General features: G+C 39.8%; 1 protein-coding gene across 4 annotated transcripts; it reads right to left on the bottom strand.

Annotated features, from left to right (window-relative positions):
* Positions 1-150: 150 nt before the first annotated feature.
* sez6l2 (seizure related 6 homolog (mouse)-like 2) lies at positions 151-24,120 on the bottom strand. 4 transcript variants are annotated; one of them, XM_037544799.1, is made up of 19 exons: positions 23,734-24,120; positions 20,919-20,999; positions 20,608-20,736; positions 18,597-18,809; positions 17,766-17,902; positions 16,341-16,533; positions 16,048-16,233; positions 11,417-11,600; positions 10,151-10,314; positions 9,128-9,322; positions 8,767-8,905; positions 7,609-7,805; positions 6,799-6,993; positions 5,859-6,071; positions 5,258-5,449; positions 5,057-5,095; positions 4,681-4,798; positions 3,354-3,465; positions 151-1,500 (listed from the first exon to the last, which is right to left on the bottom strand). In XM_037544799.1, exons 2-19 carry the CDS (start codon positions 20,974-20,976, stop codon positions 1,471-1,473), a joined length of 2,694 nt encoding a protein of 897 aa, XP_037400696.1. In that variant the 5' UTR covers positions 20,977-20,999; positions 23,734-24,120; the 3' UTR covers positions 151-1,470. The 4 variants fall into 4 exon arrangements, with proteins under 4 accessions (XP_037400696.1, XP_017537250.1, XP_017537251.1 ...); XM_017681761.2 differs by having other exon boundaries at positions 5,859-6,065; XM_017681762.2 differs by having other exon boundaries at positions 5,859-6,053.
* Positions 24,121-24,132: the final 12 nt, after the last annotated feature.

Below are 24,132 nucleotides of genomic sequence, written 5' to 3'. Positions count from 1 at the left end.
CTTTTTCAAAGTATTCTGCCCCGGGCCTGTAGCTGCGTTTGTGCAGGAAAATCACCAAACAGGGCTCCAATACTGGAACAGAAGGGCCATGTTACAAGGCATCACACAGACAACAATTTGCACATGATCACATAAGAAGTAAAGCCAGACTTCACCATCCAACAGAGACTTTTATTTATTCTTAAGTCTTAGCAAATAAATAATGCCTTCATGACAGTATATTATGCTGATTAATAAACAATATGAAGAATTGAGTAATACTTCAATGTAACAGAGTCCTCCACAGCTAGATTCTGGATATGGCACAGTCGAAGAGACAAAACTCACTGCATAATATTAACAACGAACCATGATTCAATTGAAAAATAACATTATAAAAAGCATCTCAGTCTTGATACTGCATCACAGCAAGCAGCTGATTTTTTTTTCTTCACAGTACATATATATATATTTTGTCAACATAGTGCATATGCAACAACATCAACTCTGATAAACAATGACAGTAAGTATAATTGTTCATGAATCCTAAGCTGAAGCGGTAAAATATACAATCATTGCGTGCCCTAAGCGTGAAGACATTCCACCCCTTTTTTAAATCCATAGTCATTCAACATTAAGCAGAAAGAGATTCTTAAGAAACAGCAAGGAACATTATGAAACGCTGGCATTATTGGTATTTATTACATCGTCAATGTAAGAAAGACCATGAAACCCGTGAAACATGAAGTGACATCACATTATGGGATGTTATATTTTGGCACTGAATCAGATTTTTATACATAAGCCTTAATATTCAATCAAAATATTTACATTCAATATATTCTGTGTGTAATTGTGTGTGTACAGACAAAGATAAGTAGAAGATTTGTGTGTGTGTGTGTGTGTGTGTGTATGTGCGCGTGTTCATATGTTCTGGGGTGTGTTTGTGTACATGTCTGTGTGTGCTCCTGTCTTTTGTAAAATTCCCTCCCTACATGGTCAAAAATTGACATTCTTTCTTCCTCTTTCACTCCTCTCTCTTTCTCTCGCTCCCTCTTTTCTGTCTTTCTCTCTAATTTGCTCTCTCACTCTCAAATCTTTTTCTCTTTTCATTTTGTCTTTCCATGTCTCTCCATTAGTCTTCTTTTAAGTCCCTAAGGCACCAAACCAATGTTAGAAAGCATATCTGTGGTGAGAAACCATAAGCTCATGGATGACACTTGCTCTCCGATTTTCTCTTTTCTCTTCAAAAACACACACACACAGACACACAAACACACACACACACACATACACAGACACACACACACACACACTTTTAATTGCGTCAGCAAAGAGCAAGAAAGAGACTGAAAATAGAGTGAAAAAGAAACTAAAGGCTGTACGTGTTAGAGGAATGAAAGTGTCTTGTGGAGAGAGAATTAATACCATCCCTTCATTTTTCTTCTTTCTTTCCATCCTCAATTTTGAACTTGTCACATGACCACAACTTCAGATGGACACTTCATACTCCCTTGTGTCCTGTAGAGAAACAAAACAATGATGAGACACAATACAATCGTCTATGATAGAAAGCCAATCGTTCAGATTTCCCAGGAAGGCAAAAACTGACCCTAGATTAGCACCTGACCTCTGAGGTTGTGCGTTATTTAACAGTGCGTCATTGTAGCCCATATGTCCAAATAAGGACACTGGTTCTGAATTATTTTTGTCTGGGGAGAATCATTCCTATCACATCCTGTCACAAACGTTTTGTCCCATAGGTCACAGGGTCCTCTGAATTATGAGGTTGTTGAAATGCTAACATTGCTATATAGAGTCATATGCAAAAGTTTGAGCACTCCTGGTCAAATTACGTTTTGTTGATTTTCTAAGTGAAGTACACACACTATGCAGAGAACCTGCTTTTGCGTATTTTAATGCACAATTTCTGTCTCTTTGCTGAAAATAGCATATTGGGGGAAAAAAGAAACATAAATGTGTGCAGACATTATGGCACATTTATGTTTTTATGTATTTGAATTTTTTCCAACATGTTAAAAACAGAAAACTAAATAAAAATTGTGAAAATTTCTTATTTAGGTTTGTTATGTGTGGAGGATTTCACTTATAAAATAAAACATGTTATTGGACATGAAAGTAATGCTACTAACATACACTTTTTCAGCATGTTTGTATAACCATCCCGGCTACTCAAATTGTGGCCCACTACTGACAAAGCTTGCTGGTTTAGGTGGGATGTTCTTATAAGGTTGCCAATCCTATAAAATAAATTAAATGACACTGTGATCTTTGCAGACAAAGTGTACACATGATGGAACATATTGTAGAGGTGATTTTTGAAAACGTCACTGATTTGCTTCAAACTGCTTAGACTCAGGACTCTGCTGGATGCTATTGGTGAAAAACACACAGTGGCATACGACCGCCCCCCGGGCCCCGACGATGACAGCCGAGAGACCCCGAGCTTCCCAGACGGACGCGAGGCACGAGAGTGACACACACCCTTAGGACAAAGTTCATTGTACTTATGTTTCAATGAAGCATTATGATCATAAATTCCAATGAGTTTCATCAGAGGAGGTCTTGCTCACTCAAGCTGGTTTACAGTTCTTTAGGTTAGCAAAGTATTTGCTCTTTGGACTATAAAGCAGTTTAAGAGCATTTCTACTGTTATATGACATTAGCTGACTATCAGTAGTTTTTCTCTTTCTTTTCCAAAAGCTTGTTGTAATTTTCATGTAGTTAAAGATTTTTATCTTCATCGCAATGGAGTTTTCTACGTGTTCTGGAATATCCTGTATGCAAAATTCAATATACAATCTCAATATTATTAGAGTTCCTTTGTAAATCTAACTCGCTAGTTTATAGTTATTAGCTGGGGATATCTTTTAGTCCTTCATAGGTGGTTAGTTTCTGATCAAGAGCTGCTCTTCTGTAGATATTTTTGGGTTGTGGACCACTACCATCAGCCCTACAGTGACACTGATGTCTGCAAAAAACCAGTACCCTCCACTGTATCAGTGCAACAGATGTTAGTATACCATATTAATAAAACATAATAAACAACAGTCCTGTGGTCATAAACTAACCAATGATGAATGGAGGCTGACAAATTGTGGAGGAAAACAGATTACAGTCTGTAACTGGGGATCTAGGGGATCTACATTGCCCTGAAGTGGAAGTGCAAGGTAGGTGTTTGTAGTGAATAGTGAGAGTATTTTAAACTGCAATTACACAACAGTACAATATACCATGTTTTGAATGAACACATGATTTTATATATATATATATATATATATATATATATATATATATATATATATATATATATATATATATATATATATATATATATATATACAGTGTCTTACCCCTGCTTCATATAGAGGGTTGTTAAAGTCAGACTCCACTGTGATAGGACTGTAGGAGTGTGTGTGTGAGAGAGACTTCCAAAACAATGGCTTCCACTGCAACCTACACACGCTGAGAAAGAGAGAGACAGGGAGACATGGCAAAAGATGAGACAAAATACGTTATGCTGAGAATCACAGATCTCTATCTGTTTTAAAGCTCTAAAGCAGCATTCTTCCAAGCAGGAGTAGAGAGATATAAAACTGCACCAAGCCCATTCAAATTGTAGCCAAAGTTTGCTGTTTGTATGCAAAGCTTTAGCAGCTTGGTGAAACCACGTTTTGTTGATTTTGTAAGTGAAAGCAAATTAAAACATCCTTTACAGAGAACACACTTCTTTGCATTTTGATGCACATTTGCTGTTTTATTAAATGAAATTAAATGCGCAAATGTTTAATTGTATTAAACATTTGCACAGACCACATTTCATGTTTTTTGCACTACAGTTTGCAAAAAGGCATACTGAAGTGTTTTCTGTAGAGGAAGTGTTAACTTACTTTCACTTAAAAAATCAACAAAAGAATTTGACTGGGGTCTTTTGCATTTGACTAAATGCACTTTAAAGCTTTAAAATATGGACATCATGTCATCATGTCGATTGTGGTTGGTTATGGCTGGTTATGCATAAAGTTGCTGAATTACACCATAATTGGATCTGATGGACTTGATTTTGTGCCTGACCAAACCTCACTTGATCTCATGTGAGAAGGTGTAAAGTAGTGGCTTTGTGATTAATGGTACATATTTCAACCAGTTATGTGGCTGAAAAAGAATGTGTGAAAAAGTGATGCGGACAGGATCGCAGACGAATGCGGATAAAAATACAAATATGATTTAATGAGCAATAAATCACAAAAAGGGCAAAGCATCAAACGTAGTCAAAATCCAGGCCAAGGTCAAAAACACAGATCCAAAAACACAAGCAGAGGTACAAAGGGGAAAAGGCAAAAGTCCATAACGCTTGGTAAGTCTCAATGAAATAATACTTCGCAATGTGCTAAAATGAAGCCTGGGCTTAAATAGTCTAAGCTAAGAGTCACATGACTCAAACATAGATGTGTGGAATCAATGGTCAGGAGATCTCTGATAGGATCGTGGTGGAGAGTAGGAAGTCACGTGATACTACAGAGGGGTCTGGGAGATGGAAGGATCGGAATGCATGACAGAGGACACTTGGGCCACATGCTCTATATGTTAGCAGCCAAACTGTGAGATGTGTTGTGCCAGGTGTGTGTTGTGCCAGGCATGCCAAGCAATAAGCAATGTTGAACCGTGCTCGCAACTTACTTAGTGTAGTACATGTAGATTCCCCCAATCAAAAGGATGACCAGAATAATTGGCAAGATGATGGCCAATGCAATATTCTCACTCAACATCTGATGGGAGGCCTCTAATGACTGGGAGACTGAAAAGAAAAAAAAAAACAATAACACCAATAAACACATTAACATCAGCTGAGCAATACATTGTCATTTAAATCCTCATAAATCAATTTTTCTGTTTTTTAGTTTTATTTTATTTTTTAAATCATTTGAAAATCACAATTGCACTTTAAACATTACGGATGAATGGACTAAAAGAAACAGAGTTAGAGAGACTTGCTTTTGTTACAGTGATATATTGTTATGTGTAGTGAATATGGTGGTACTTGTGGTGGTGCTACCTTCTAGTTTGTGATCTTCCAGTAGCTCCTCATAGGCCACTGTAGAGAGTATAAAATGAGCATAAAGCAATATTTAATCAGAATACAAATTCTATTTGTGTGTGTGGGTTCCACTGCAGACAACATAAAAACAAAACATGCATTAGTGCTTTAGTCAAAATGAGCTTTTTTTGTTAAAGCTAGGATTTTTAAAGCTTCTACCTTTACAGAAAGGTGGAGGACTGTTCCATTGAGATGGGTGTCCTGGGACACAGTTAATGACCACCTCTCCAATCAGCTCATAGCCTTCATAACAGAAAAAGCGCAGCGTCTCCCCTGCTTGGTAACTGTGTTTATACAGAGTCTGGTAACCGTTGTCTGGCACACCAGGATTAGGACATGGGTCATACTTCACTGTATATAAGAGAGAGAAAGAGAGATGAAGTCAAGGGGGATATGGAAAAAGGGAAAGGAAAGAGAAGAAATACAGAGGAGAAAGAGAGAGAGAGAGAGAGAGAATGAGAGAGAGAGAGAGAGAGAGAGAGAGAGAGAGAGAGAAATACCTTATTTAACACAGCCTCAACAACTAAATATATTTTTTATGTGTTTTCTATGTCCACCCTTTACCTTGATTACAGTTTCTAATCTTCTCGGGAGACCTTCTACCAGTTTTTAGAAATCTACAAGAATATTTTACTCTATACAGGTTTCTCCATATAAGTTCAGTCTTAGAAGTTGGTTGCATTTTTACTCCTCATGATACTTTCCTTATGTAAGTGTAACTACCTATATGTAATCAGCATTTTTGACAGCATCCACTCACAGACACATTTAGGGCTGCGGTCGCTCCACTTGGGTGTCCCAGTGTCTCTGCCATGGCAGGAGATTTGGCTGGGACCCTCCAGCTGGTAACCTTGGTTACAGGTGAAGCGCACCACCGTTCCTACAGCGAAGCCCAACTCTGGGTGGACTGATCGTGCCCCATTCACCACCTCCCCTGGGTCAAGACACTGCTGGACTGCAGGAGGGTCAAAACCAGGAACGAAAAAATAGAGTCAAACTGTATAGACACAATCTCAGAAGTTCACCTCAACTTGCAAAAAGGACTTGTCACATTCTGGAAAAGTCACTATGACTTTAGCTCTTACCTACAGTATTTTGTCTACCTTATTACCTGTCTGTTTACCTTCTGGTCTCCTGGCTGTCCCTTATGTCTTCTAAAGTGCGAAAGTTGTTATTCAGTGAAAGAGTTATTCAATAAAAAGTAAGTCAAGTTAAAGAAATCAATAAGGTACCATAGATTTTGTGTCCCTGTTTAATTTCTTGTCTATACTAAGGCTCTGTACTGAAAGAGTATAGCATAAAAGGTTAAATATATGTTAATGTCTGTTATAAACTTCAAATTAAACATATAGAAAGCCTTTAATAAGCATCAAATTATCTGTGTTTAATCAAGAATGGCCAAAAACGTTAATCTGCAACAGTGTTAGTTTAGCGTTTAGTGCATACTATTAGGGGACTAGCAGAAATTAGCATTCATTTTTCTCATGTTTTGACTGAGTTTTGGCATCAATGGCTAGTTCTGAAGGCCTAGTTGTGAATGATCATTACTATTACTATTACTATTATTTTTTATTTACTTATTTTTTCAATTGGGCCAGTTTGTTGACAACTGGATCCAGAGATTTCTTCCTATAATAGGATTTAAGCTGCACATCATTAATCAATGACACACACACAAAAAAAAGTTTAATTCTGCTCACTTTTCACACAGGTGGGTGGCCCGTTGCTCCAGGAAAGATCCCATTGGCAAGTGATGATATCAGAGCCCACTATGTCATAGCCCGGTTGGCACTGATAGGTCAGCACACTGCCCCTCACAAGAGACGGGTGAGAGGAGCTACTCCAGCCAAATTCAATTGGTGGGAGGGTTGGACATGTGTCATTAGGCTCCACCTCTGGAGAAGATAAAACAGAATTACATCTTCATCAAATGAAAGGGAAAAATATACTGCATATACTTATGCAAAAATATTGCATAAGTATAAGAATAGTACAGATGCTGCTGATCTAATATCCTGATACAAGCAGGAAATAATGGATCCTATATGGAGGAAAAAAGAGCAAATCTGATCTAATTCTGTAACAATTTTAGCCTGAAACATCATAATAGCATAATGCGAGTAAAGTAGGTCAGGTGATAACACAACGTTAACATTAGTAAGCAGCTGGAATGTGTTATAATAGCATTAAAATTTCTTTACTTTGATTAATTTAATTTTGCAAACACTGTAAGTGATTTTCTGTGAGTTTGACTAGGTAAAAAGTTTGGCACATATTGTATAAGTTAGCTTTGTATTTTACTGTGGGGAAAACCATTTATTGTGAGCACAGTGCTTTTAGATGAGCTTTACATATATTATATTTCTAAAAACTCATTTTACATCCTAGCAGGTTTGAAGGAAATATATCAGGTTACTTTTGCTATAAGCCAAGACTTAAGGTTCCACTATTGATATCAGAATCAGAACTGAAAAAGTAGTGTCGTTCCATCTCTATTTAACAAGTTTTACCTCGATAGTGAATAAGAAAGCCTTGGCTGAGGGCGAAGCTGGAGTCGTCAGGATCACTCTGAAACTGAATAGTGACCTCTGAGCCACCAGACACAACCCGGAACCTTTCCCGTGACCCCACGTACTGGCCAATCACATGCGACATGAGATCATGCCCATCAAATATGGTCAGGATGTCATTATGACGGATGTTGAGGCTTTGGAGGAAAAAAGACACAAAAAGGCTCAATATAGAATAATCTTAACGATATCATGCAGGCAAATATTTGTGACAATAAGCAAAAATCTATTAAACAAAACAAACAAACAAACAAAAGCTATGAACACATCAATTTTGCCAGGAATTTCTTATGGTCTGTTCAGATGTTTTAGTAGATAAAGGAGTTTTTTATTAATTGCAGATTTTTAGTGTGAGTGACAAATATTTATATGTGTTATTGTTTTACTCAAACCTGGTTGGCCTTTACCTTAGCTTATATGCTAAGTCATTCCAAATAGAAAAAGTATGCTCACATATGAACCAACAATATATTTGACATATGTTAATATACAAAAATTTTAATATACATGCATTTTCACCTTAAAATAAATAGGTAAATAGTTAAATAAATAACTAAATGAATGAAATAACTGAACTCAAAGCAGTTTACAGAAGAGTAATAGCAGTTCATGGAGAGTTGAGGGAAATGAAAAAAATGAAATAGGTACATAACAAACAGGTCAAAGGGGAGGTAATTTGGTGAAAAAACAGACATTAAAAAATAGCACTTGTGGTTTTGTGTGCAATTTCTGCAATATACTGCCCCACTATAATTCTGATTCTCGCCCTCATATGAACACTACCATGAAAATATGAAATAATAAGTGTGTTCCTATAAAGAATGACAATGTAGGTTGTTTGTTTATTCACTATTGCTAAGTCTGGAAGTTGTCACTGTAGGCTAATAGCTGACGTATTATTAACGTATAAGTAAGTTATCATAGCTGGTCATGAGTTAAATGTACAGTTATGAAAGTATCAATATAAGGGATGCAATAAAGATGTCAGGGGGCTCGGTCACTATGGATGCCTCCCACATCACAAGCTCCAGTGTGATTACCCTGCCTCCACTGCTGGCATTTAAGCCACTGACTCACATATTGTATATACACACTCACATCTGCACGTCCAGCTCAATGCGCTTGTCTTCAGTGACATGGATCTGCCACACACAGTCCTGACCCTTAGAGTAGCTCTGTGGCCAATCAGGGGACAGCACTGTTCCAGCTGCGTCTGTCAACTCTCCTCCACATAGAGCTGAAAATGTAAAGAGGGAGGAGTAAAAGAGGTGGGAATCACTGTTAACTTCATAGGCATTAACTGACTTTGACTTATGCACAGATCATTAGATGAAAACGAATGAATGTATATGACTCAAATTTTTAAAATGCTGTTAATAAAAATAAATTATTAATTTACCTTGGATATGGAAAATGCAAATAATGAGAAGTTTTTTTATGTGGAAACTAAAGGCTGTACCTCTGCACACAGGCTCACTCTCATTCCAGTGGGGGTCACTGGGGTCAACACACTCCATGACTCCTGATCCCTGCTCCATGACAAAGCCAGGAGAGCAGGAGAAGGTTACGGTTGTGCCGAGAGGGAAGGTCATGTCAGTGCTGCTGAAATTTCCATGAGGAACGTAGGGCTCATAACAATGCTCTCCATCGAAAGCTGAACAGAAAGAAAAGAGTTTGCAATAGCGGTGCTACGTTAAGGACTTGTTTACAGATACTATGTCATTTCATTCTGTCATTTCATTCACTGCTACTATAATTTTCTTAACCAACATTCTGTTGGATATAAATAATCCAAACAAACAAAAAAAAACTGGCATAGTCTCTAGTGCAACATTACTGTGCACATCACGTTATGCACTGCTTAAAACTTCAGTACCCCCAAGTTAAAATGCTCTACTTTGTCCCTTGACAAAAGTACAGGCTACAAGATAGAACACTATATGGTCAAAAGTATGAGGACACCCTTCCTGATTATTAAGTGCAAGTGTTTAAGCCATACCCATTGCAAATGATTATATAAAATCTTGCACATAGTAATGTAATCTCCATAGACAAAGGAAAGAGCTTAGTGACACTAAATGTGACAGCTTTGCCACAAATTTCTGCCCTGCTAGATCTGCCCCAGTCAGTTATAAGTGCTATTATTGTGAAACAGAAGCATCTACAGGCAACAACAACTCTGCCACAAATCAATAGACCATGCATCGCAGAGTGAGGCTTCTGGGTGCTGTGCAAAGGGAGTCTCATGACATAGATTTCCATGGTGGAGCAGCTGCACACAAGCCTAAGATGACTATATGCAATGCCAAGCATCAGCTGGAGAGGTATAAAGCATGCCACCACTGGACTCAATGACAATTTTTATTATTGTACTATGGTATTACTACTTGAAATGGCTGAAAGATAAAGAGAGTCCAATACACCCTCAGGTGCTAAGACATAATCAAAAGAGAAGTGAGTAAACCCTGTCTCTCTTTCTCACCCTCGTAACGGAGTGCCAGCAGCAGAGGAATGGAGGAAGAGTCTGCCGTTAGCTCCAGATAGAGAGATGATCCATCACTCACAATCCCGCGCTCTGGAACGTCATCCAGATCCGAGTCGAAGAGGAGAGGGGAGTTGGAGTTATTCCCACCACGGACAATCAGTCTTGGAGAGAGAGAGAGGAGGGAGAGAAAGAGAGAGATATAGATAGAGAGAGAGAATGACAGACAGGCAGAAGAGTTCAGGAAGGTATTTTGTGCAAAGTTAGTAGAAAAAGTACTAAATAATGATGATCGAGAAACAAGTTATAGATACTGTGCATTTTATTAGGAGCACCTCTTTGTATCTACACTCTTTGTCCATTTTCTCAGCTCTACTTATCATATAGATGCACTTTGTAGTTCTACAATTACAGATTGTTGTTCATCTGTTTCTCTCCCTTTTACCCTGTTCTCCATTGGTTAGGACCAGTGTGCAAAATACTCCTTGGTATTCGGGGGGGTCCCATGATAGCTGGCTTCTCCAGCACTAATTGGGTACTAACTTATGTACCATAGAGACACTGATGCTAGCCTCAATGGCAACAAAATTTTGGTTTTTAGTTTGGTAATGCACTCTTCCTCACCTTGATTGAGATCTTACACTTCTCCTTAGTGTCTTCAGGTTTGATTAATGAGTAAGATTTCAGTTTTCAGATTAACAAACATACTTAGGCATGAGGTAAAGTTTTTCAGAGGAATCTTGAGCATAGTTACAGTTACTGTAATCGGCGAACTACAAAGTGCACCTGTTGGTAAGTGGAGCTGATAAAATGGACAGTAAGTGTAGTCACAAGTAAGTGTACCTAATAAAGTGCTTAGTGATTGTAATTGCACTTTAAACACAATACAATAAGATTAAAAAAAAAAACTTTCAGGACACATGCAAAAAATGCATTTTAAGCCCTAAAGCATCCCTAAGTGTCTCCGACAGCAACAAACCCCCTAATCAATTGTGTCATCACAGCAGAGACTAAAATATTGCGTTTACATATATCAGATTTGAAGACACAGTAACAAACAAGCTTGTTTAATTTCAAAGGATAAAGAGAGGTTGGAAAAGGCCAAGTAAAACTGAATTCTGACTGTTTTAGTAAAAAAAAACACTCAATGTCAAAAGTAGAATATGGCCTGTTTAGCGCATATTAAAGTTGATTAATTGTTTTCCTTCTCCTATACAGTTTTGGAGATGTAAGATTTTGTGATCACAGCAAACATGCGTAACTTACTTGTCATCGTCTTCATCCAGAGCCACTCTCTCAAAGTGGAGGTGGAGCCTGTGGCCTTCTTTTGCCTCTAGCAGCCAATGGCAGCTCAAGTTGCTGCCACTACTGAGGTTACTAGTGGAGGGGACAGTAGGAGAGAGGATGCGGCCCACAGTAGCGTTTCTGATCCATCCACCGCAGGACACAGCTTAAAACACACACACAAATATTACTTCACATACTTTAATACATTAGAGTGAAAAGGTCTGGCCTACTGACAAACTACAAGTGATCAGGTCTGTGCTTTCAGACATCTGTGTACTTTCTCACTGTCCAAAAAAAACTTGTCTCTCCAAAAAAGTAACTTTACAAAATAAGGCCAAACATAATTAGCTCTTAATGCAACTTATAGTAAAAAAATTATTTCAAATAATTTTGGAGCTTTGCTATTGGTCCATTCATCATGAAACGTTTACAAAGTGTAAATGACAGTTGCCAAAAAACAGAGATATTTATTTTTGGACAGCAATGATTTGTTCCCTTGTCAGGGGTGGATTTAATGATTTCGGGGCTCTAAGCACAAGAAAGGGCCCCCTGGATGCACATTTTTAAACTAAACTAAACTAGGCTCTGGGCTCCTGAGTAGCATAACCATCTACTGCAAAAATATGAACCCAACATAAATCTGGTCAATATATATAGTATTTTTACTACTGATGGAGGTGTGAGTTGAAGATCAACTCCTGGAGACTCGATTGTCCTACTGGGGGACTTCAACGCTCACGTGGGCAATGACAGTAAGACCTGGAGGGGTGTGATTGGGAGGAATGGCCTCTCTGATCTGAACCCGAGTGGTGTTCAGTTTTTGGACTTCTGTGCAAACCACAGTTTGTCCATAACGAACACCATGTTTGAACACAAGGATGTCCATAAGTGCACATGGCACCAGGACACCCTAGGCCGCAGTTCAATGATTGACTTTGTAGTCGTGTCAGCGGACTTGCGGCCATGTGTTTTGGACACTCGGGTAAAGAGAGGAGCTGAGCTGTCAACTGATCACCACCTGGTGGTGAGTTGGATCAGGCAAACCCAAACGTATAGTGAGGGTTTGCTGGGAACGTCTGGCAGAAAAACCTGTCAGATTGATCTTCAACTCACACCTCTGTCAGAACTTTGACCAGATATCGGGGGAGGTGGGGGACATTGACTTAGAATGGGCCATGTTCCGCTCCTCCATTGTTGAAGCGGGCTGACTGTAGCTGTGGTCACAAGGTAGTTGGTGCCTGTCGGGGTGGTAATCCTCGAACCCGGTGGTGGACACCCCAGGTGAGAGATGCCGTCAAGCTGAAGAAGGAGTCCTACCGGACATGGTTGGCCTGTAGGACACCAGAGGCAGCTGGCAGGTATCGACAGGCCAAGCGATCTGCGGCTTCAGTCGTTGCCAAGGCAAAAACCCGGGTGTGGGAAGAGTTCGGTGAGGCCTTGGAAAGTGACTTTAAGTCGGCTCCGAAAAGATTCTGGCAAACCGTCAGGCGACTCAGAAGGGGAAAGCAGTGTGCCACTAGCACTATTTATAGTGGAGATGGTGTGCTGCTGACTTCGACTGAAGACGTCATTGGCCGGTGGAAGGAATACTTTGAGGACCTTCTCAATCCCACCGACATGTTCTCCAGTGAGGAGGCAGAGTCTGGGGACACGGGAATAGGCTCGTCCATTACTGGGGCCGAAGTCGCTAAGGTAGTTAAAAAGCTCCTTGGCGGCAGGGCTCCAGGGGTGGATGAGATCCGTCCCGAGTTCCTCAAGGCTCTGGATGTTGTGGGGCTGTCTTGGCTGACACGCCTTTTCAACATTGCGTGGACATCGGGGGTGGTGCCACTGGACTGACAGACTGGGGTGGTGGTGCCTCTTTTTAAAAAGGGGGACCGGAGGGTGTGTTCCAACTACAGGGGAATCACACTCCTCATCCTCCCTGGCAAGGTCTATGCAGGGGTACTGGAGAAGAGAGTCCGGCTCATAGTCGAACCTCGGATTCAGGAGGAGCAGTGCGGGTTCCGCCCTGGTCGGGGAACACTCGACCAACTCTTTACCCTCTCCAGGATTCTGGAGGGTTCATGAGAGTTTGCGCAACCAGTCCACATGTGCTTTGTGGATTTGGAGAAGGCATTCGACTGTGTTCCCCGGGGTATTCTGTGGGAGGTGCTTCAGGAGTACGGGGTACATGGCTCTTTGCTACGAGCCATTCAGGCCCTGTACAAACAAAGCAGGAGTTTGGTTCGCATGGCCGGCAGTAAGTCAGACTTGTTCCCAGTGAGAGTTGGACTCCGTCAGGGCTGCCCTTTGTCACCGATTGTATTAATAATTTTTATGGATAGAATTTCTAGGCACAGTCAGGGGATGGAGGGTGTCTGGTTTGGTGACCTCAGGGTCACATCGCTGCTGTTTGCAGATGATGTGGTCCTATTGGGGACATCAGGCCGTGAACTTCAGCTTTCGCTGGATCGGTTTGCAGCCGAGTATGAAGCGGCCGGGATGAGGATCAGTACCTCCAAATCCGAGGCCATGGTTCTCACGCGGGAAAGGGTGGAGAGCCCTCTCTGGGTCGGGGATGAGCTCCTGCCTCAAGTGGAGGAGTTCAAGTATCTCGGGGTCTTGTTCACGAGTGATGGTACAAGGGAGCGGGAGATTGACAGGCGGATTGGTGCTGGGTCAGCAGTGATGCGGGCTCTTTACCGGTCTGTTGTGGTAAAGAAAGAGCTGAGCCATAAGGCAAGGCTCTCGATTTACCGGTCGATCTACGTTCCCACCCTCACCTATGGTCATGAGCTTTGGGTAATGACCGAAAGAACGAGATCGCGAATACAAGCGGCCGAAATGAGTTTCCTCCGCAGGGTGGCTGGACTCTCCCTTAGAGATAGGGTGAGAAGTTCAGTCATCCGGGAGGGACTCAAAGTAGAGCCGCTGCTTCTCCACGTCGAGAGGAGCCAGTTGAGGTGGTTCGGGCATCTGGTTAGGATGCCTCCTGGACGCCTCCCTTGGGAGGTGTCACAGGCAAGTCCACCGGGGAGGAGACCCCGGGGAAGACCCAGGACACGCTGGCGTGACTATATCGCCCAGCTGGCCTGGGAGCGCCTCGGAATCCCTCCCAGGGAGCTAGTGGAAGTGGCTGGGGAAAGGGAGGTCTGGGCCTCATTGCTCAGGATGCTGCCTCCGTGACCCTAACCCCGGAGAAGCGGAAGATGATGGATGGATGGATGGATGGATTTTTACTACTGAAATTGATGTAGGAAAATTATATGTTCTTCAGACATTTTTTAATAATTTAATTTTCTTTATTATCACTTTATTATTAGCAGAACGTTTAACTTGTTTTCAGAAACAGGCATGAAACATGCAAAATTATCTGCCATGGTAGTGATATTATTTGGTAGGACATGATGTAGAAGTAAAGTACTGAGTTACTTTTCCCATTACAGTTTGAGAGAAATAATTAGTAAGTTGGTTACTAATTATAATGGCTATAATCAGAAATATTAATTATCTCTTTAATATATATACAATGGGGTGCAAACGTCTGAGACCACTTCTGGAAATGCTTCTATTTTACGTTCCTTTCTAATTATTATTTTTTTTTCATTACAAATGAAAATTATTAGCATGACAATTTGAGTGAGACATTAAATCATTAAAATGTGATCATAAATTTCAGAATTTGGAATATCTCCCACAATATCTTCTGCTTTAATCACTGTGTGCACTCAAGCTGGCATGGCTACCATGGCTATGTCCAATATTGCACACTACCATACTAAATTGTATGTCATAATAATACATCACCAATAAAAGTGCATTAGTGTACTATATGGGTTTGGACACAGCTCATGAGTTAGAGCAAAAGCCTCTAATGAGTAGATTAAATCCACCTGAGAGTCGTCAGAACATGTGTTCCTATGGAAAGAACAAAACCTTAGAAAATTTGACCTTTTTGTAAAAGGCCTCAACATGGTCAATTTCACAGATTTGCTTCAATTAAAATAATGACCTAGAAATACTGCAGAATATTAAATATTTCTTCTTCATTTTACTTGTTATAACTTTACTAATGTGGGCTCAAGGTGGCTGCCTACATTTGGTGCAAAGACCTCCCTGTGTGTTCATGTATGCTTCTCTGAGTATATCCTGGATCATCAGTACTTAAAGGACACTGAACATGCATGTATAGAAAGCATGCTACAGAGAACACACTGATACAAATATTATTGAACAATTTCTGATAATTTGCTGAATTTAATATATTTTGAAAAAATAAATGTGGCATATCTAAAGGTTATGGCACATTTTAGATTTTGTGGTTCATTTTGTGGGTCAAAAAATACAGAAAAATTATGTATTTAAGTTTGTTCTCTGTAGAGGATGTGCAAATTTATTTTCACATAGAAAAAAACAAAGCATGTAATTTGACTGGAATTATTTAGAGTTTTGTATATAATTGTTTGCAAATAAAGCATTCTGTCCTGACTGTATGTGTAAGTGAAACAATCTGAAACCAAAAAGACCTCTCAATCAAACTATTGTAAAAGAGTAAAGGCTAAAATGTAGTAAAAACACTGTAAAAGAATCGCAAGCCAAACATCCAAAATGGAGTAAAGGCTCCTCACCCACACACTGAGGCTCAGGCGTGCTCCAGCGGGGTCGGGTGGAGTTCAGGCAGGTGGCCACCTCGTGACCTCTGACCTGGAAGCCAGGATCACAGTGAAAATGAGCCTGACCGCCAGGGTGAATGTCTGTCACGGTCACTCCTCCACCCTCAGGAGAGAGGGGGAATGAGCAGGAGAGGAGGAAAGCTTTGGACAGCAAGAAAAAAAGCAAACAGAACAAGACATTTCTTATGACTTCAGGTGAAGAATTTACTATCTTTACTAAAAAATAGGCAACTAATAAAAGGAGGCACCTTGGTAGTGAAGGCTGAAAACACCGTGACTGGTCTGCTTCAGGCTCCGATAGTGAATTTGCACCTGATTGGTTGAACTGCGAATCACCTGACCCTCGCTCATCATAGTCTCATTGGCTAGTAGTTCAGGCCCTGGCTCCCCGAGTCCCAGGATGGTGAGAGACTCCTCCTTGGACAAGTTCATCTTCTTCACCTAAGAGTGAGCATGTTACCATGACAACAGTGCACATGACATTTGCCACAATATTATTTAAGGTTTTCCCATCAAACAGCCCTTTACTCAGGCCACCTGTGCGCTCTCAGAAAAAAAGGTTTTATTTTTTATTGCTCTTTTTTAAAACATTAGGTTATGAAAAGCTAGAAATACCTTTAAAAATCAATTTTTCACCTGGGAAAAAACAAACTCGACCTTAAAACCACTGTTGTTCCTTTGAGGGTACGTTTACATTGTGACGTGATGAACAAAACATGTACCTGTACAGTACCTTTATTTATAACAGTGTGTAAAGGATGGAGAACATACCTCAGTTCTCTAACCTTAAAAAGGACCCTTGTTTGATTTGATTTGTTTGATTTGTTTGATTTGATTTGATGATTTGATTTGTTTGCACAGTGCTAATGGATAGCATATAAAACTCTATTACTTGCTACCAGGGTTGGGTGAAATACTTGGACAAAGTAGTGATGCCTGAATACTGAATACACAACATATTCAGAATACACTTAGAATACATTTAACATACATATTGATAAAGTACATAGGAAAAAAATGTTAGAATTTTTGTTTGTAGCTGTTACTGTTTGACAATTTTGTTCATGTAGTTCTTCTGATAATATGTCTCATGAAGAATTCAGTTATTCAAGTGATCAAAGAAATGAACACAAACCCCTCAATGTCATTTGGACTATTTTTGCCTGCTTCCCTCCATTGTTACTCTCAAAATCCCATTTCCCTTTCAAGACCTAAGCCAGCAATTCGCCATGTCCCGATAACATTTTATCTTGCAAATTTGACAATAAAATAAGTAACCATGTGTTTTTAACATGCACATACAAGTCCAGTACAATATCAAAGCGAAGCTTATCGCTCATGAACATGTCTACTGCTTAGTTCAGTCATTCCTTAAAAGAGTTTACCATAGTTCAGATTAGTAACTGGCTCATCGCAGTGATTTATCAGTCTACTCAGGCTTTAGAAGGAACTTCAGTGTTTGTAAAGCATTTTTAAAATTTTGTTTACAGTAAGTCTTTAGTTACTTAACAAACAGTCATGGTGTTTCTTTGAAAGGTGGTATATAAGTATTTCAGCAAATATATATATATATATATATATATATATATACATACATACATACAGATTTTTTGGGTTAACTACATTTGGGGAAAGGGGGGGAAAGTTGGTCAATTAGAATTTTTGAGTTGTACCTGTATTTCTACTCCATATCCAGGATACACGGTGATGCTGTAGGTGCATTCCAGGGGAGAAAAAGGGGTCGATGAGGAGAGAGGGTCTGGGGACTCCACTATACCCTCCATGCCTGACAGACTAGCATTACACTGCACTGAAACAAGAGACAGAGAGATACACAGAGAGACAGATAGAGAGACAAGTAGAGAGTTAGTTATTGAGGCAGAAATATTTGACTCTTTTTGTATTTTGTACATTTGACACACTTGAAGACATGAAGCTTTGTGTGCTTCTAAAAGCTTTGAAGTTGCTTTATGAGGCTTTGCTGCTGCCAAGACTGCAGCTTTCAGGGGCATCCTCGAGGGTTCTGTGCTGCATTTAAATGAATTTCATATTAGACTCTCTTTCTGGGCACTGATAATCTACACTTATTTTGCTTTTTCTCTGCTGCTTTTCACTGAACCACTGTGATGAGTCAATATGCTAAGCTTTAGTACGTTTGAATATGAGGTGATGCATTACAGTTACTAAAAGAAGATCATGAGATGCAACTGTGCTTGGACTATCTGCTTCCTTTTGCCAAGTCTCAGTATTTGTTCCAAAATGCAGAGCTTTTAAGATCTGACTTTCATCCAATACTGCATCACACTAATCAGTTTATAAGCACACTGTGCAATTTTCTTCTGTCAGACCAGGTATCAATGCAAAGTTTCATGGCAAGAAAATATCTTTTTCATTACCTTACATATTGATGTTGGACCATATTATTATTACTAAATATCATTTAGCAACATGTACTATCATAATAATGATGTATCGCTGCTTCAAAGTTTCCCCCCTTAGAATACCTGGTGTGTGAACTGTTGTTATTGTTGTCGTAGTGATCAGCGTTGTTGTGGTCTCCTCTTCAGCTGGTGGAGATGTCACAGCACCCCGCCCTCCTGATTGGCCAACTTGGGGGGCTGCAGATGAGGTCACAGCAGTGGTAAGAACACCTGGTGACATCACGGTGGAGGCAGGTTCAACAGATGGGACAGCCTGGGTTGGGTTGGTGGTTGTGCCTATGAGGCAATGTAAATTGCATTGACTCTGAAATTCTGAACCCCAAGACAACCTCCACTAAATTCTGATCCTAATTGAAAAAGCCTGGACCTGATTGCTACCCATAACTTAACCTTAATCATGACAAAAACCTTGACTCTAAACCAGAGCTAACATGTAATGGATGATTAAAGTCCATGTTTATGCCAAACTGCATAAATCATCTCACACTTCTATCAAACCATGTTGAGTTAATAAGTAATCTCAAATGGGCTTTTGTTTGTGTGCTTTCTGACAATGAATTTATTGTTGTCTATGAAATGGACAAAATTACAAAATTAAGGCTTTAAATGAAACTTTTACTTTTAGCTATGCAACATGATTTTGTCTGCTTTACTACACATTATGTCATACAGTGTCAGAAACCACATATGAAAAAGCGTTTAAGTTTTTTGGTTAAATAATGATGTGAGATTTGGAATCAGCTGTATGCAAAGTCTCTGGTCAAATTACATGTTTTGTTGATTTTCCAAGTGAAAATAATGCAACACATCCTCTACAGGGAATCTACAGGTAAAATGGCATTTTTCTGCAAATTTTAGTGCCCAATCTTTATGTATTTGCTGAGTTTAACATATTGACAAAATACATTATTAAATATAAAATGTGACAGAAAAAAGGTCACTTATACAACTTTTTTCCCGAGTATGTTTAACTGAGAAAATAAATAGTAATTATGGATTAAAATGTGCATGAAGGTGCTCTCTTTGGAGGATGTAATTTTACTTATTATTATACTAATTTTCACTCAGAAACTCAACAAAACGTGTCATTTGACCAGGGCAACTCAAACCTCTGAATGTGACTCTTAAAAATGAAGACTACTTTCTTGTTAAATAATGTGCAGTACTGAAGCAACATCATACAAATCAATAAGACATTAAACATACTGCAAGTAGTCACCATGCATGAGTCCATGTGTTTAACCTAACTGACCAAACACCTACGCTAAATCGATCAGGACCAGACTGAATGATGAATTACTTACAGGAGCAAAATAATGCAAAATATTTAAAACCACCCAAATGAAAAGCTTAAAACTGTCTTCAAATCACAATGGACAACTGCCACTAAACCTTTTCACTAAACTTGTTTGTCAAGGAGAACACAATAAGTTTCCAGACCTTATGATTTCCATCATGTTACTTGATATACGATAGCAAAGATGGCATATATTATTTTAACCTAAAAAATTATTATTTTATTATATACTAAGGCTTATTCCTCAGTAACAACATAGACAACAGGCTGCATTATTCTTCAGTTATAGAGTTAAGTTAAATTAAGTTAAGTTAAATTACTCTTCACTTATATGGATTTCCACCGAACTTACTGCCACAGTAAATCTGATACTGTGTTTTATGGATCTAGCCCTTTGTGTCTTGTATTGTAAATATGCAAATGTTTCATGGACGTGAAAGAAATAGTTCCAGTACTTTGTCTCATATTCAGTTGAACTCTTTAAACAGGCACAGCCCATCAGCAGGCCCAAAGGTTTCTACACAACTCTATACCCCAAGAATAATTCAGCCGTTTGTATTGTAATTTGTGTAGTTACTGAATTATAAGAATTAATACGTAATAAGCCTTGGATGTTAAGAGGTTCATCGATTTATTTAGTAATTTCTTCACTCAGGCTTTCGACAAATCAACCATCCAGGAATTACTGGCGTCATCAAAATGAGACTAAACCAGGCTTGATGCCAACAGCATCAAATAATTCATGTGGACAGTTTCCATGTGCTTTAATGAGCTCACCTATGTTGCTAGACGATTGGCCAAGATACTCCTTACTCATCAATGCAGCGTGGATCAACTCACCCAGCGGGCGTGGGTCAGATGTCATGGTGGGAGGACCTTCAGGGTCAGGAGTCACAAATGCTGCACCTAAAACAGCAAGCAGTTCTTCATGTTATGAGGGAAAACTTATATGTCATCCATGGTCTGCTGCATCATTGTTGATGATGAAGATGAAGTGCAATACAGTTGCCATTTATTGCATTTTAACACAAATCTAGATGTAGAAGTGCACACCCAAACAGACACAGTTAGGCTATAAATATTCTTACCTGTAGTCATATGCAGAAGTGTGACACAAAGCGTCACAGCAAGAACTGTGAACATCATGGTGAATCGTGAGAGAAAGCAGTCTGAGAAAAGAGAAGAGAGAGAACAATAGTAATTAGAAAAAAGGTAAAAAAATATTTATAGAAAGACTTTCCTTCAGACTGAATTAATCATCAGTTTGTAATTGTGCTGTTATTTCATTTGATCTGTATTTTATTTCCAATGCCTCAGTCATTTTCTGATGACTGAATGAAAAGTGCTATATTAAATTAGTGATAAGATCTTACTAAGTATACTCTTTGGAATTTATGCAAGAGCTACAATAAAGTTAACAGTTAATAAAACCACCTAAACTTCTCTGTTATGTTTTTTTTTCCCGAAATTAAATACGTGACAGCATCTTTTACACTTATAACACACCCAGTTGACCTCCTGGAGGCCTAATCATTTTGAATTCAAGGTGTTGGGGGGCAGTCATGGGCTGGAGGTTAGGGAACTGGCCCTGTGACCGGAAGGTTGCTGGTTCGATCCCCAGTGCTGACAGTCCATGACATCACCTAACCCAATTGCTCCCCAGGTGCCAGGATAGGGCTGCCCACTGCTCTGGGCAAGTGTGCTCACTGCCCCCTAGTGTGTATTCACTAGTGTGTATGTGGTGTTTCACTTCACGGATAAATGTGGAGGTTTCCCTGTTTGTGGGATTTAAAAAGTATCACTTAAATGAAACGTGGAAAGTAAACAAAACACATAGAGGTTGTCCAGTAACTGAATGATTGTAGATGGTATATTAGAATGACAATGTATTAGTTAAATGTGGATTGATTGCACATTATATTGAAGCTGCACTATGTAAGTTTTGGGGATTAAGGATACCTCTCTGGTGGAAATGTGCAATTGCAAGCAATGTGCGGAAGAACATTTTGTAACGTCGTCTTCTGAGGATGCAAGTGAATTATTTACATCTATCATCATATCTTCTTCCGCTTAATGCTAATTCTGCATTTGAGACCTGAACTTCGAGGTGGGCATGTGTGTGTGATGATGATGTGCACAAACATTCAATGTGGTCTGAAAAAGTTCCACAAAAAATCCAATGCAGTGACTATTAAATTATTATTTCAGGCCTTATAGTGTGACTTGCTGAAAGGCACTGATACCATATTATCACCACAATGCTTTTCTTTCCTGACTTATGTTACTTCTTTGAGTTTTAACAAAAAAAAAATCTTAGTGCAGCTTTAAAACTATTCTTTTGGGTGAGTTGATCTACACTGATGAGTAAGGAGTATCCCAGCCAATCCTCTGGCAAAGGCAGTTTAATACATTTATTTTATCATTACAGTTATAGCATTACGTTTATACAGATTTACCAGGTTGATCTTTTTCACTGAACTTGATGAAAATGACGTTGACATCATAACTCAACTAATTCATGCTGCACTGAAAGGTTCTATGTCCTTCACTACATCTTCCAGCTTCAAAGGATGTTTATGTGGTGCTGCATCATAAATGGACTACCAGTATAAACAGAAGGACAACTAACTTGACATTTTCATTTCTTAGTTGAACAAAAGGCTGTTGCACTCAAAGGGCTCACAAAGTCATGAGTACAAGTGGTAAACTCTGACAACTTGCAGACTACCCCAATTCACAGGCCGTGATGTCTTGCTAAGCAGCAACACCCGCATATGGTTAATGCAATAGCCTAATACAGCAATTCAAGCATAAAACTAGGCAAACAAAGTACATCTACAATAACACAAACAAAGCATGATATATCAATATTATACTGTATGTCAACGTTAAAACATGAATAATGACAAGAATATCACACATATTTGCTCTAGTGATTTGATTTTGTTTCCAATTATATTGTGTCAATAAAAGGTTGGTATATGTATTTCAGAAAAATGCTCTGATAATTTTATATATATATATATATATATATATATATATATATATATATATAAATAATATAACTAAAATAATTATTCACGTAATATGTTATGTAGTGCGAAGAAGAGAGCATGTTTGATAACAAACAATAATGTGTCTTTAAAGTGTCCAGTCTCGGGACTGAAGAGGACACTTGAGGAGCCGCTCGAACGAACCAGAAGCGCCGGGCAATCGAGGCTGGACGGAAAACGGGTGGAAATAAAACACCCGAACGCGCCTACACGCTCTCTGAGGGCTTAATGACGTCACCTCCTCTCAGGACTCGTGTAAGTGTTGGCCTGTGTGGACCACCGGGAGAAAATCTGTTTAGGACAACAGCACCAATGAGAGCAGCGACAGGAGAAGCTGCCCTGCCGTTAGTCCGTAAAACAAGCGAGTAAACAAAGCAAACAAATGAAAGCAATTAAACGAGACAACATCAGTGCTGATCAGATCAGAGGAGTCTGACATGCACAGAGAGCTGTAGCTGACACTGCGGGCAGAAGCCTCAGATCCCACCTCGTTCAGAGCCCCCCCTCTCTCTCTCCCATCCCACCCCCCGCACATCCCCCCTCCCCCCGGAATCTCATTTGCACTGAATGTTATTCAAAGAAATCAATTCGTTCGCCTGAACGTCAGACGCACCGTCCACACGTAGCGGTTGGCTATAGATTGTCTAAAATACCGACAGGCTCTCGAGGCCGGTGTGAGAAAAAATAAATGAACAATTGCAAAATAAAACCCCCGCGCATGCTCTGGTTCTGCGTTCTGTCGTCCGTACGCATCATTATATGCGCATCGTTCTACCTGTCGTAGAAGGTGAGGCGCGCGTAGCTCCCCCAGGCTGTAAAGCATTGAGGGCCGAGTACAAAACATACGCACCTCCAAACACCGTTAACGGGCCTCCGGCTGCTCCTCTTCCTCAGCAGTGCTGCGGATTTTGCCTTGTTTTCCTCCGCGCGCTGATGCTCCGTCTCCTTCCCCGCACCAGAAATGCCAGAACAGTCTCTGGTCGACCCCCCTGTTAGCATAAAACACGCTGGGCTGGCCAGGGATGTCAACAGCACACGAAGGCAAAATAACGCATTCTCTCAGTCGGAGCGGAAAATGTGGTCAGTCACTCCGCCGCGTCCTTCGTGTTTTTGTTCCGATCTAAAGGTCTGAGGCCCGGGGCTGGAGCTTAGGTGGGTGGAACAGCCATTATATGACAGGTCCAACCCGTGCGCTTTGACGCGTTGATGTCCGTGTATGGAAATTATCTGTGTCTATGTGAGGGTATCT

Source organism: Pygocentrus nattereri, chromosome 14 (assembly GCF_015220715.1).
Source record: "Pygocentrus nattereri isolate fPygNat1 chromosome 14, fPygNat1.pri, whole genome shotgun sequence".
Taxonomy (NCBI): domain Eukaryota; kingdom Metazoa; phylum Chordata; class Actinopteri; order Characiformes; family Serrasalmidae; genus Pygocentrus; species Pygocentrus nattereri.
Note: the sequence above shows the minus strand (reverse complement) of the source record. Positions and strands in the feature narration are given on the sequence as shown.